The 14,776-nt window shown below is 36.9% G+C and overlaps 1 protein-coding gene across 4 annotated transcripts in view; it reads left to right on the forward strand.

Annotated features, from left to right (window-relative positions):
- The window catches only part of csrnp3 (cysteine-serine-rich nuclear protein 3), a 115,350-nt gene that overhangs the window by 82,087 nt on the left and 18,487 nt on the right, over positions 1-14,776 (forward strand). For all 4 annotated transcript variants that reach the window (XM_087268521.1, XM_087268523.1, XM_087268524.1 and 1 more), the window contains one exon: positions 12,555-12,755. In XM_087268521.1, the coding sequence (XP_087124647.1) occupies positions 12,557-12,755 (199 nt within the window). In that variant the 5' untranslated portion in view covers positions 12,555-12,556. The remainder of the gene's footprint in view (positions 1-12,554; positions 12,756-14,776) is intronic.

Consider the following 14,776-nt stretch of genomic DNA (forward strand, 5'->3'; position numbering starts at 1 on the left):
AGGCCTGTTCTGTTCTTATGAGAGGGAGACACATTCCACATCACTGCTGCGGTTTGGAGAGGCTCCAGCTGCTACACACACACACACACACACACACACACACACACACACACACACACACACACACACACACAATAGGCCTCAGCTGGTCTTGCCCAGGGGTTAAACTGGGCCGGATGGAGCCGAACATTGTTTCTGGTGTCATGAGAAAATCTCCTGCTTCAGATTCCAGTTCTTCTTTGATCTCGAATTAATCTCATTGGATACTATATTTGATTACTGATTACAGCCAGACAGAATCTGTTGATGTTTTTGCTATGCCTTTGCACAATTAAAAAAAAATTATCTGTGGATTTAAGCTGAATAATTTAGAAGCTAAAAACTTAACATGTAAAATAGAACACCTGAAATTAAAGTTTATAATGCAAATCCAATTTGCACCACTTTATTACATCCCCCGAGGTGTGGATAAAGATTTTTCCCTTTTACTGACTCACAAAAACAACAAGTTTAGCGTCCCAAAAAAAAATAAAAGAATACATACATAAATAAATAAATAAATAAATAAATAAAAAGTATACATTTATTTAACATAAGGAAGTAAACAACACTGTAAAAAATAAATCTGTAAAATTTACAGTAAAAAAACGGCAATTGTGGTTGCCAGTACTTTACCGTTAAAAACACGGTACAAGCCATAAAAGTAATTTCTAATTTTTACGGTAAATTACTGTATTTTATTAATTTATAGAGGTAATATGTCTGTATTTTGAATGATCAACATCAACACATCTTTTGTTACACAGTTAGACATGTTAGCACACCCACATGCAGGTGGTGATTAGAAAGTTACATAATGAGCCAAAGCTCATCCCAATCAACTTCTCCCACAAACAGAAAAGCGTATCAGCAAGGTGCTCTGTGTCATTCACACAGCTACAAAAGCCAGTATGGTAACACGCATAAAATTAAAGTCATGAAATAAACATTGTTTATCAACATTAGATGTAACATAAATCTCTAATGTACATAACTGATGGGGAAACAACTAAAAAGATCCATAATAATGTCAACCAAATGCATAAAAAATTATGTGCCATGCAGGGAGTTCTGGGAAAGTCAATTTACGGTTATTCGCCGTATATATATAGGAAACATACCGTTAACCAGGTTATGGATTTGTACTGTAGCATTTTTACAGTTTTTACTGTTGAAATCACGGCCATTTTTTGCAGTGAAGTCTTCAGGAGGGGTCAACATAACAAACAAAATATACTAACTTCAATATTTTAATCTAACTAATCTAATACATAAAACGACAATTCCCTTTCTGTTGTTACATAGGAGAAAACTTAGACAGAGGAAAATGGCCATCACCTCTCTAAAGCATCCCATAAATTACGAATGAAATTAAGATGATTTGGCCAACCAAATCCTCTCACAAGAGCCCTCAATAAAAAGCCACCAAAAGAGATTCTTTCTCCAAAGATCACAGGTCTGTCTTATATTCACAAGCCAATCCTTTGTTGGACCAATGAGGACAGAGAATCCATCAGTAGAGCTAATTTGCAAGGTTGACTCCACCTGAATTAAAGCCTCATTGAAGGAGAGAGAAATAAATACATGATATCAACAAGAGATGTTCATGGAACAGAACAACTTGTTTAACAAATCTGCAGTAGCTCTCTCATACCGTATAATACATCCACTAAAAGACATTGAACATTACAAATCGTCTTGTACAAAAATACTTTTATAAATGTGCATTTTATAAAATAATATTACTGAAATAAATATAAAAACAGAATATATACAGTTGAAGTCAGATTTATTAAACCCCCTGAATTGGTTTTCCCTAATTTCTGTTTAACGGAGAGAAGATTTTTTTAACACATTTCTAAACATAATAGTTTTAATAACTCATTTCTAATAACTGATTTATTTTCTCTTTGCCATGATGACAGATAATAATATTTTACTAGAAATTTTATCAAGACACTTCTATACAGCTTAAAGTGACATTTAAAGGCTTAACTAGGTTAATTAAGTTAACTAAGCAGGTTAGGGGAATAAGGCAAGTTATTGTATAATGATGGTTTGTTCTGTAGACTATCGAAAAAAAAAAGTATAGCTTAAGGGGGCTAATAGTTTTGACCTTAAAATGGTTTTAAAAAAATTTAAAACTGCTTTTATTCTAGCTGAAATAAAACAAATAAGACTTTCTCCAGAAGAAAAAATATTATCAGACATACTGTGAAAATTTCCTTGCTTTGTTAAATATCATTAGGAAAATAAATAAAAAAATTTTAAAAAGTAGGGCTGTGCAATTAATCCGAAAATCAGTTTGATTACTATTTTGGCTTCTAACAATTATGAAAAAACATTAATCAAGATAAAACCATTATTGCATCATGTAGCGCCCCCTTTCCAGCTGTACACATTTATTGCTCTGCAAAGCTCAGTTTCACGTGAACATTACTAAAAGCATGTGCTGTAATGTACCTTTTGCAGCGCGGGATGAACATCATACATTGATGTACATTCGAATCATTCATGTTTTTAAAAGCGCGAATGAGATCGCATGCTGTTGTGTGTGCGCTCAGCCTCTGATATTCCTGCTGGCGACTTTTATTATTAATCAAACAACAAAAGGAGAAAATCCCTCACTGCTCTTGACTGAAGAACTACTGTAGCTGTGATTAAAGTGTTTTTCTTACAGTGAAGATGCTTAAAGCATAGTTTGTTTTATATTTTTATTCTATTGTATTTATTTCCCTTCCCCTATTTACAGGGAGGAAAATAACTCAAATATATACAGCTAAAGTCAGAATTATTAGCCCTCCTGAATTATTAGCCATCCTTTCCCCCCAAATTCTGTTTAATGGAAAGATCTGTTCTAAACATAATAGTTTTAATAACTCATTTCTAATAACTGATTTCTTTTATCAAATTATTATTTTTCAAAATACAAGCATTCCGATTAAAGTGTGATTTAAAGGTTTAATTAGGGTAATTAGGCAAGTCATTGTATAACAGAAGTTTCTTCTGTAGACAATCAAAAAAATATATTGTTTAAAGGGGCTAATAATATTGACCTTAACATAGGTTTCAAAATATTTAAACCTGCTTTTATTCTAGCCAAAATAAAACAAATAATCCTTTCTTCAGAGGAAAAAATATTATAGGAAATACTGTGCAAAAAAATCCTGAATCTGTTTAACATCATTTGGGAAATATTTCTTAAAAATAAATAAATAAATTTCACAGGAGGGCGAATCATTTTGATTTCAACAGATAATGGTTTTCAATAATCCTGATTAAAATTATTACCAAAATAATTGTGATCATGATTTTCCCATAATCGAGCAGCTCTAAGAAAAAGGTGGTTGAATAATTCTGATTTCAACTGTATAAACTACTAAAGTATTAAAAATGTTACTAAAAAGTCACCTTTTCACCTTTCAAAGTCTCCTTTTCCAACCTTTTAAGGCTATAAGTGGCCTAAATAAAGATCAAGGTCTCATAATGCGATTCAAAAGCATAAATAAATGGAGAACAATAAAAACATAAATTACAAAATACAGAAGACTGCTAATTTATGGATACTAGGGATGTAACGGTATCAGAATTTCACGTTATGATAATACCTCGGTATGAATGGCACGGTACGGTATTTATTGAATAATTTACAGGAAAAACAAAACTAATGAAAAGACTCGAAAAAAAGTGCCAAAAGTGTTTATTTACCTTAGCACTGAACATAATGACATACAAATTAGCCATCTATCTGTAAGTTTTGAAACAGGAACTTACATTTTTCAATTTTAATAACACAAAACTATAAAACCATTTAAAAATAAATTCTATTTAGTATTGTTGAAAACTCATCACATTCAACATTTAATCACTCACTCACTTAGATAGAAATGGGGTTTTTAAGGAAAATTATCATATAACTATAATCTGGTAAAAGCTGGGATCTCTGGGCATGTCCCCTGCAACTAGGGTTGTAACAATATACCGGTATGACGGTTTACCACGATTTGAACGTGCACGATTATCATACCATGAACAATTGCATATCAACGGTTTTAACCCTTAAAGACCGAGACAGCCGCCCGCGGCTAAAAATAAGTAACGTTATTGCTCTTAAATGTTTAATAACTTTTGATCCGCTGATCCGATTCATACAATTCAAAGATTGGCATAAAGAAGAGAATCTCAGCTTTCCAGTGCTGTATCACATAACGGACTTTCAGAGGCTCCGGAATCAGTGCGGTTACGTCATCAACATTTGACAACGCTGATTTGACAAAGAAACGCTCGTCACTGTGTCTCCGGACAAATCAGACATGATACATTGATGCATTGTCCCTCCTCCATGCCCAGATTGGTTCAAACTCGCTATATCACAACCAATAAGCATAGGTTTCGCTTTTGTTCGTGGACCAACACTGAGCTTTTTGAACAACACGGAATGAGAGATAGGCATACATTTATGCGCGGCTAAATAAAATGCAAAAAAAAAAAGTTTTGCATGAAATAATTCTCATACTAAGTACTTTTGCATGCACAGCAGCACAGAAACATGACAAAACAGTGACACAGCAAAGACGAACTGCTGCTCTTGCTGTTTTCAAAAGACGCAAATGAAGATGCAGCTGTTTGTCTGCATTGCAGACAACCATTTCCAAATCCATATCCACAGACAACCATATTCATGCTGGCACATAAAACCTAAGGATGTTCCATATTGAATCTAGTTTCGTTATGTAACTATTTATAGTATAGTAAATATTTATATCTATTTTTTACTGAGGATTTGCACCATGTTTATTTGGACTTTGACACATTATTTATTATTTTCTTATTTTTATTTGTTCATTGTAAGTGGTGTTGTTTATAGTAACTAAAAATATATTATTTGGAAAAAGTCAAATTTGCTTCACTGTTCTATTATTTTGTAACATTTGTAACATACCGTATACCGCGAAACCGTCAAACCGTGGTATTGTTTTAGACGATTATCATACCGTGAAAAATTCATACCGTTACAACCCTACCTGCAACAGAAAAAAACCCTCTTATTTGGGACTGAGGTTTCTGGGAGAGAGAGATATGATTTAGCCAAGGTTGACAGCAGTGGGTAACGTTGTGCATTGTCTTTCCACCGCTTGAAAGGACAAGCCATGAGTGAGATAGAGGTCTCTTTACGGTACAAGTCAATGTCTGCATCAATCTAACAAGTGTGCTGTGTTCTGCAGCCCCCATGACTGTTTTTAGTCGTATTCCCCAACTTATATTTCACCACAGTCTGGCAGTGCCTGCATACTGTTTTTTTGTTGTCTATCACCTTTTCTCCTTTTTCGTAATTTTTTAGAAAGAAACCGAAATGCTTCCACATCTGATTTAATCCCCCTTTAGGTTTGATCATTTCCAGCTCTTTTTCTTCCTCGCTACTAGCAGCACACTCCATTTCCGCATTACTGGATCTGTAGTGACAACAGACCGGATAATGGCCACGCCTAAGCTGATGGGAATTGTAGTTCCCGCTACCTCCCGTTCGCTTCATTCGTCTGAGCAAACTTTTCTCAGAAATATAGTTTTATTGAGTCATCCGCCTACGGTAATATAGAAAAAAATTACTATTGCGGTATGACGGTATTTACAATATTGTTACATCCCTAATGAATACGTTTTTACAGTTTGGATATATTCGAAAATGTTCCTCTGTAACCCTCAATTGGTAATTTGGGTAACTGTTTTCTTTCTATCCTTAGCTCTCTGCCAAAACCAACGCATTTTCACACACCAAGCTGCTGCTCACTGGATATTTTCCTTTTTTTTTCAGAAATTCTCCCTGGAGGTGCTGTGTGTGAAATTTCCTATAGATCAGCGGTTTCAGAAATACCCAGACACATTAATTAAATAGACACACTTAAATGCCCTTTCTTCTTCATTCTGAAGCTCGTTCTAACCTTCAGATCCTCCTAGAGGGGTCTAGATGCAGACCTGGTGCAGTTGCAATCTGAGCTGCATGCAATGCAATATAATGTGCTCCCCTAATCCCACCTCTAACCCCACCCCTCACAGTGACGTCACTAGCTCCATTGAGTGCATTGTGTCTGACATTGCATCTCTGAGTTATGCAATCTCAGCTTGCATCATCAAGGCTGCATCCAGATACTATTGGAGACTCCTGACTACATCTGAATCTGTAAATGAATTTAGCTGCTGCGCTGTGTTCGTTTGATTAGCTATTTATTTATTTGCTGTATATTTATAGTGATTTTTAAGCAACTGTAAGATTAGATGACTTTCTTTCTGAGCTCAATGCGATCCCCATCAGCTGTGATTCTTCCCCTGCCTGTAAAATCCAAGCTCATCAGTCTCTCCGCTGGTTTCAGTAGGCTTGCAGTGTAAAAACAACACATTCGCTCTCAGTAATGAGGCTGCCAGCCAGTCTTCCTCTCTCTCCAGACTTTGGCGCATGCATGTGTGTGTGTGTGTGTGTGTGTGTGTGTGTGTCTCGTTTTCGCTCTCATTGCTGGCTCAGTTGTAGCTACAGAAATAAACAGAAGTCGGGAGGGAAAAGATACTGTCAGGATGTGCTGTTACTGCAGGCTCAGGAAATCTCTATGAAATCTGTCCAATCGAACAGGTTGAACACTACAGAAAAAAACAGGTTTATTACATGTAACAGCTGAATAAAAAAGAGAAAATGGTGCTTACCTGTACAAAACACACCATCATGGGAGAATATCCTGCTCCAGATTCCTGTGCTGTTTCTGTCTCAAAGTAATCTCATTGTATACTATATTTGATTACTGATTAGTGCTTTAAAGTATCTTTTAGTTATTTCGGTGGAGAATCTTTTGTATAAAATCTGCGGATTTAAGCAGAATAACTGAGCTAAAAACTTAAAAACATCAAATTAAATGTAAAAAATCATAATGTTGCTGTGGTGCTGGCAGTAGTTCTCAGGGTGTTGCTATGTGGCTAACTATGATAGATGTTTTCATTATTTTGCTACGCTAGGGTGACTGTTTTTTCAGTATTAACGGTGCTGTATGTAAGTTTTTGACTCTTTAAAAGCATAAAAATACCATAATATGTTTGCAGATATTTAAGAAGCGGTCTTTGTTTTTGCAATTTAACCTGCCCAATGCCAGTTTAGCCATTTAAGTTTCAGCACCCCGGGTTGCCTTGGTGGAAAACCGTGTATTTCATTCATTCGGGCAGAAAGGCTCTCAAAGCATGCGCTCGTGACCGAAATGTGACCTCTGGTGGACAGTAGCAGACTCCGAAATAAGACGCAGATTCAGAGTTCCACATGAGGTAATAATTAGTAATTTATATAAATATTATGAGCGTAAGCATTATGGTGAGATACACATGATGAGCAATTTGGCTGTTCAGAAACACGGAATAGTGCACTCCAATAAAATGGTAAGATTTATGATCTATTTAAGACATATTAAAAATAGTTAACGTTATTAAAAGCTCAGTTGGTCAATCTGCCCAGTTGGTGGAATGAACTCCCTAACTGCATCAGAACGGCAGAGTCACTTGCTGTTGTCAAGAAACAACTAAAAACTCAACTATTTAGTCTCCACTTTCCTTCCTAATCTGCAGTTGCCTCTCTGGCTATACCACTAACTGTACTCAAAAAAAAAAAAAAATTTACTAATGCTTTTTCTTCTTAGACTTTACACACCTGTAACTCACCTACTGCACTTATTCATTGTTGCTCTTATAGTTGTGTTAATTGCTTCCTTGTCCTCATTTGTAAGTCGCTTTGGATAAAAGCATCGGCTAAATTACTAAATGTAAATGTACATGCTGAATCACTGATATGTCTTTAGTTCAATTTCAAAAAGCTTATTTTATTTTTAAGATCTGAGGTGAACTATCTGCTGCTGCTTTCAGTATATGGCAATAACTGTCATGTAAAATGGCATTCAAAATCACATTATTAGCATTTAACACTGGATTAAGCATATCAGGTGTACCTGAGGTGACCATTGTCAGTTTTCTGTTGCAGCTGTGAGAAACAGAAGACGTTCCGGCTTCATGTATATAGAGCATGATTTAAATCACCTGCTCCTGTCCTCAATCTGGCAACTGGTGTGTGTTTTGATCCAGGCATGCAATACCTAGTTCAACCACTGGGTGTCAAACTTACATACTGCACTTTAAAAAAAAAAGAGGACTTACAAAAGTGTTGCATGCAGTACTGTTGCAAATAATTTATTTGTGTTGAATTTAAACAAACAAATTAAGTTTAATAATGTTCAACATAATTTGTTTGTTTAAATTCAGCCCAAAAAAATTGTTTACAACCACTTAACGTAAAAAAAATTGAGTAAATCCAAGGGATCATCTTTGAATATTTTTTTCAGTGTATGTGTAAGTTAGAAAAACACAATATATAATTTCAGCATCTGCAATGTAGTCACATCACAAGGCTGTGGAGAAAAATGGAGTAAAAGTTTAGCATTTGCATGAGTTTTTAAGGCCTGTGTCATTGTGAGTGTGCATAATGCGGTTCAAAAGCAGAAATAATAATAAAAAAATATTTAAAAAATAAAATAAAATACATGAATCACGAAATATGGAAAACTGTAAATTTATTTTTTACAGTCTACATGACCCACTAATGGTGGTGTGCAACAAGCCATGGCCTAAAGAAGAAGGTAAAAGTAGTGCAAAAATGCATAAAATTTGTGATGACTGTAGAAAGCAAAAACCAAGTTCAGGGATTTTAAATAGGTGATTTGGAAATCCTGGCTGGATGCATTTTTTATTCCCAAGAGGATATATCCAGGAAAAAAGGAATGCAATCCATGCTATGTCATTTTATTGGGACTTTTTCTGTGTTTCTAGATCTGTATGTTGCTCTGCTAGTTGTTCTACTCTAATTGGCTGAGCTGAGATAGACATCAAATGCTATTGGCTATTAATTTTCTAAAGGAGGAGGAGCTACTCGATATTCTGTCTTGATGTTTCGGTTGAAATTACACATCAAAGCTGCACATTTCAGGGCACTTCAGGGAACTCTGAATATTTTGGGTTGCTTAGCAACCATAAAATTTGTACAGTAAGGAGAATTAAATTTTTCTGGATATTTATCACTGTGTGAAAAGGGCTATTGACGCATGCTCATGGTCCGTATGCGATATCTAGTGTATATATCTATGGCAGTATGAGCTAACAAAATCAATATGCTAAGTTTGGATTTCATTTGTGCTTTAAGCTCGACTCTGATTGGTTATTCCTCCTGTTTTGATGTTTCAGTTGAAATTACACATAAAAGCTGCACATTTCAGGGCACTTCAGGGAACTCGGAATATTCCGTGTTGCATAGCAACCATCAAATTTGTACAGTAAGGCGAATTTGAATTGGAACAATTTCGCTGCGTCTTCTGTAGAAACTGAAAGCTTTGTTCACTTCTGCTCTAAAAGATTCAACTTATTTTATTCAGCTGAACATTTATTTTTATCTAGGGGACCTTTCTTTCCATGCGGCCTTTTCATAAATTTTTTTTTTGTTTCGTGTCCTTGTGCGATGATGAATAAATTCCTGAAGCCGAGGTGCTTTATGAGCGCAATTCTGAAAACTCATCTCGAGTTTCACATTTGTTTTCTTTGCTGAAGACACTCAATCAAACACAGACCAAATGGACTTCCTGGAAGCCTGAGGTAGAATTCAATTAGTCCTGTTTTTTTATTTTTATTTTTCTCCTGTGGTCCTGTGAGGCTGCTGATCAATGGCAGGAGGAGGAGGAGGACAGGAAAGCAGAGCAGGAAGTGTTTCAGCGTTTATCACTAATGGAGTGTTTTGAGAAGCAGAGAACTGAGCAACAGGGGCTCAACGCTCTTTCACTGTACACTCTCAGAAATAAAGGTACATGAGCTATCATTGAAAAGGCACAGGTGTGTACCTAAAAGGTCCATTTTGAGTACAAATAAGTATCTGAAAAGTACAAAAGTGTTCCTCTTAAAATTTTAGGGAACTAATACTTTTGATGTACAAATATGGACCCTTCAAGTACAAACTTGTACCTTTTCAAAAGGTACCACCCCAGTGACAGCTTGTGTACCTTTATTTCAGAGAGTGTACAAGGTTTCCAAGATCAAACATATTAGCACATTTAATTGAAGCAAAAATGTGTTTGAAAACATAAAAAATGTGTTTCTTGAGGAAAGCCTTATCTTATGAATCAGTGAATGATGGAAATGAGTTACACTACATGAAAAGTGTCATGCATACAGTTGAAATCAGAAGTTTACATACACTCACAAAAAAGGAACATAAGCATTTTTACAAAATGTCTGATGGTAAATTATACTTAATGTTTACTATTTTTGTTGTTGATTCTGGCTTGTTGATTTTCTCATGTTGTCACACAAGTAAGCAGTGTGTTTGAGGTTTTCCTTAAATTCTACACTTGTGCCTCCAATTAACTCAAATGTTGTCAATTAGATAAACCTTAGATAAACTTACGTTTTTTGAGGTGAAGTGAGGATTTATTTGTTTATATGTTATTTGTTTTATGAGGATTATACATAGTGATACTTCATGTGTGTGTTTGTGTTTACATGTTATTACAATAGTCTAGCACAGTGATTTGCATGTTACACAAAATTGTAATTTGTATTTGTTCAATGTTCATAATAAATACAGTGTCAAAACACATTGCAGGAAGTGTACTGAAAATTACATTAACATCTGACTTTTTTAAATGGTTGTGTGCCCTTTTATACAGTGTATGTAAACTTCTGGTTTCAACTGTAAATATAGTAAATCCAGAATTCTGTGTTTGAGGCAGCATGGTGGCTCGTGGCTCAGTGGTTAGCACTGATACCTCACAGCAAGAAGGTCGCTCATTCGAGTTACAGCTGGGTCAGTTGGCATTTCTGTGTGGAGTTTGCATGTTCTCCCTGTGTTGGCGTGTGTTTCCAGTTTCCCCTACCGTCCAAACATATGCGCTACAGGTGAATTGAGTAAACTTAGGCCCCATTTACACTAGTGCGTTTTAGTTTTAAAACGGCGTTTAAGATCAAAAACAATCCACATCCACACTAGCGTTTCACCTAGCGTCACTGAACATATCTCAGTCCACACTACGCCACCAAAAACGTATATCACGTGACCATTCGCGCACTCTAGTATAAACTAGTCTAGCATGCGCATTCTTGTATAAACAGAAAGCATGTGTCTCGCTCGGCAATTGGTTATTGTTAGTCAACAAACGCCGGTTGAACATTAAACACGATGGCAAAGAAAGCAAGAGAGGTATTTTTGTGGACAGACAACGAGATTGAGTTGTTACTAAATGTAACAAATGAATAACTGCACAGTGGCGCCTAAAACAGACAATAGTGCAAACAATGCTCCCATTTCTCTGTCCATGTTGTTGTTTACAGTACTGTTTTCCGGTAGCGTTAAAGCCATGTGTTATAGTCATGTGATAGAGGCTTGACGAATATGGGAAGGATACTGTGACGAAGGCAATAACACAAAATCCCCAATCAGGTAGCGAATCTCAGCAGTCCCGCTTCCGTTTTCAGATGTCTCCGTTTTTCCTCATCCACACAAGATGGAGCAGCAGTGTTTCAGAATGAAATGGCCTCTCCAGCGTTTTCAAAACACTACCTTTTCGGCGCTCGAGAACTCTGACGTAGTGTGGACGAATGGCGTAACGTAGCAAAACTTATGCGTTTTAAAACGAAAACGCATTAGTGTAAACGGGACCTTAGTGAAATTTCAATTTTATGAGAAGCACATGATAGGATTGACCGCAGCTGGTCCCTATTGCTAATTATTAGTTAGCCAATCAGATCATTCTAAATTTAACATAAATATCCAGCTTAACTTTATTTCTTATCTTTGTTTCGGAAGACCCTCCCCCCCAACCATCCCTTCTCCCTCCTCCTCAGTTTTAGGGTTGGGCAAAACGGCGGCTCAGTGGCTAGCACTGGTCATTAGTTCAAGTACTAGCTGAGCCAGTAGGCACTTTCTGTGCAGAGTTTACATGTTCTCCCTGTCTTTGCATGGGTTTTCCCTGGTACTTCAGTTTCCCCCCACAGATTAAAGAAATGTGACACAAGAAAAAGTCACAAGCATTTAATACGTACACACTGGCATGGTTGCCGGTCTGTACCTGTGGAGCTCTCGAGAACTACTTGATCTCGTATCCCTTAAAATTCTCATTGAACAGATGGGAACCCTGGGCTCATCCATCACCGAGCTCAGGGTTCTCTCCTGGAACAGCATGGCAAACCTGCTAATATAATCAAGCTTTAACTAATTGTGAACTCTTAAAATTGGTCATTGTGAATGAGTGTGCATGGGTGTTTCCCAATACTGGCCAGAAGGGCATCCGCTGTGTAAAACATACGATGGAATAGTTGGCAGTTCATTCCACTGTAGCAACCTCTGATAAATCAGAGACTAAGCTGAAAGAAAATGAATGAATGAATGTCTGTCTGTGTAGAGAATATGAATGTTATGTTTACCTACTCTTTCTCTGCCTCTCTCTGTCTGTCAGTCATGAGTGGGATTCTGAAGAGGAAGTTTGAGGAGGTGGAGGGAGCGTCTCCGTGCTCATCTCTGCGGGAGTCTGAGGAGGAGGAGATCTCCAGCACTGAGAGCGGAGACAGCAGCGACAGCGTCAACCCGTCGGCTTCCCACTTCACACACTCCACAGCGACGGCAGCGTCAGCGCAGACACACACGCTACAGCGCACAGGTCAGACACACACCTCCTGATACACTCCAAAAACAAAAACTTCAGTTTTATTATGTATACAGTGCCTATAGACAATACCACAGAAATAATGACTTTATTTGTCATCCAGCCTGAAATCACATTCCAAAAACTTCTCCAGTGTTTCAAATGTGTTTGTAGCCTCTTCCCCTACAGTATAACCGGTGTCTCTCTGCACATTTATCCTGAAGGTCTTTTTAAAGCAGGGTGTAATGTAAGTAGATTAATAATCATTTTCACAGGGTGCGAAGATAGGCACTGTAAATACAGTGGAAAACAAAGTTATTAGTGTCCTGTACATTTTTAATTCTTCAATATGCAGGGTCGGCCTGTGGCATAGGCAGTATAGGCAAATGCTAAGGGCGCTGTACATCCAGGGGGGCACCAGAAATGAGCGCAGTTAAGCTGGTTTTGTTTTTGATATTCCTGACACATTTAGTGATAGACGGCAATAACTCAAAAGGTAACACTTTACAATAAGGTTCATTAGTTAATGCATTTACTAACATGAACTAATCATGAACAACACATGTACAGCATTTATTAATCATAATTGAACATTTACTAATGCATTGTTAACATCCAAGTCCATGCTTGTTAACATAAGTTAATGCACCATGAGTTAACATGATCTAACAATGAACTACTGTATTTTCATTAACTAACGTTAACTAACATGAACAATTACAGTAGTGAATGTATTGTTCATTGTTTGTTCATGTTAGTAAATGCATTAATTAACATTATCTAATGAACCTTATTGTAAAGTGTGACCACTCAAAAAACCTCTTAGCCTAAAAAGATCTAAAGTGTGTTTCCTACAAAAAGACAAAGCTGGTTATGTTTCACAGCTGTCTTTTTCTTTTTTTTTCGCTCGACATTACGATCACTGCTCCGTTTAAGGCTGATTTATACTTCTGCGTCAAACGCCGGCGTATGCTACGGCGCTGATGCATAGCCCTTCGCCGTCGCCATCGGCGTCGCTGATGTGCACCTCTCAAAAATTGTAACTACACGTCGCAACGATGCGTAGCGCAAGCTCTGTGATTGGTCGGCTTGGTAGCGCTGACGAGTCTGGGTGGGACCGAAAGCCGCGCGAATGGCGCGAGCGATTGTTTACAAGTGTGGAGTCCCGTGAAGGAGCTCCGGATGAAAAGTTTTGTTTTATGTTTACCTCATAGTTAAAGTTGTTGCACGTCCGCCAGTTCCTGCCTCAAAATGAGCGAGTTTGAGCCACTTGTACATCCCGGAAGTGTTCAGGAAAAGCAAAAAAGCAGCGAAGAAACTCGACACAGAGGAACATTTACACCTCACTGCCCACTAGTGTTTCGGAAGTGTTAATGCAGACCAACAGAGACAGCGCGCAGAAGTATAAATGCACAGCCACTCGCGTTGCCTGCGCCGTGAGTTACGCCGGTCACTTGACGCAGAAGTATAAATCAGGCTTTAGCCGGGGATATGCGTTTAGCTGGGAGAGCTGAGCTAGCGCGGAGTGGAGCTCTCGTAAGGGACCGTCGGAAAAGTGCTTCTTTTTTTTTTTTGCTCTGTCCTGATTGTTTTATTTTAAACACAACTAATTTTTTCTTGAATGAGTACAAACAGTTACTAAAGTAGTGGAATGCTTCATTCATTCATTCATTCGTTCAATCATTCATTCATTCATATAGATCTGTGCATTCTTCCATTAACACCTCTGTTATCAATCACAACACAATGAGAGATTAATTTGCTGGTCTTCACTAAATAACTATAGTAACTTTAATCAATATGCAAATACAATTAAAATTTAAATATATTTTAGAGCTTTATTTAATTTCTGTATAGGCCATTGTTTTTAATAGGCTAAACATTTTATTTTATTGTCAATATTTTCTAATGTTTGCTATGTATTCTATCATTTGAAGCTATTTGTTGTCCCATATTTTTTACATCCCAACGTTGACAGATATGGCATAACATTGCTAATCAATATAGCTATAGTGCTATCTGTTAGTTTTAACGTC

The sequence above is a fragment of the Danio rerio genome, chromosome 9, assembly GCF_052040795.2.
Source record: "Danio rerio strain M-AB ecotype USA chromosome 9, GRCz13ab, whole genome shotgun sequence".
In the NCBI taxonomy this organism is placed as follows: domain Eukaryota; kingdom Metazoa; phylum Chordata; class Actinopteri; order Cypriniformes; family Danionidae; genus Danio; species Danio rerio.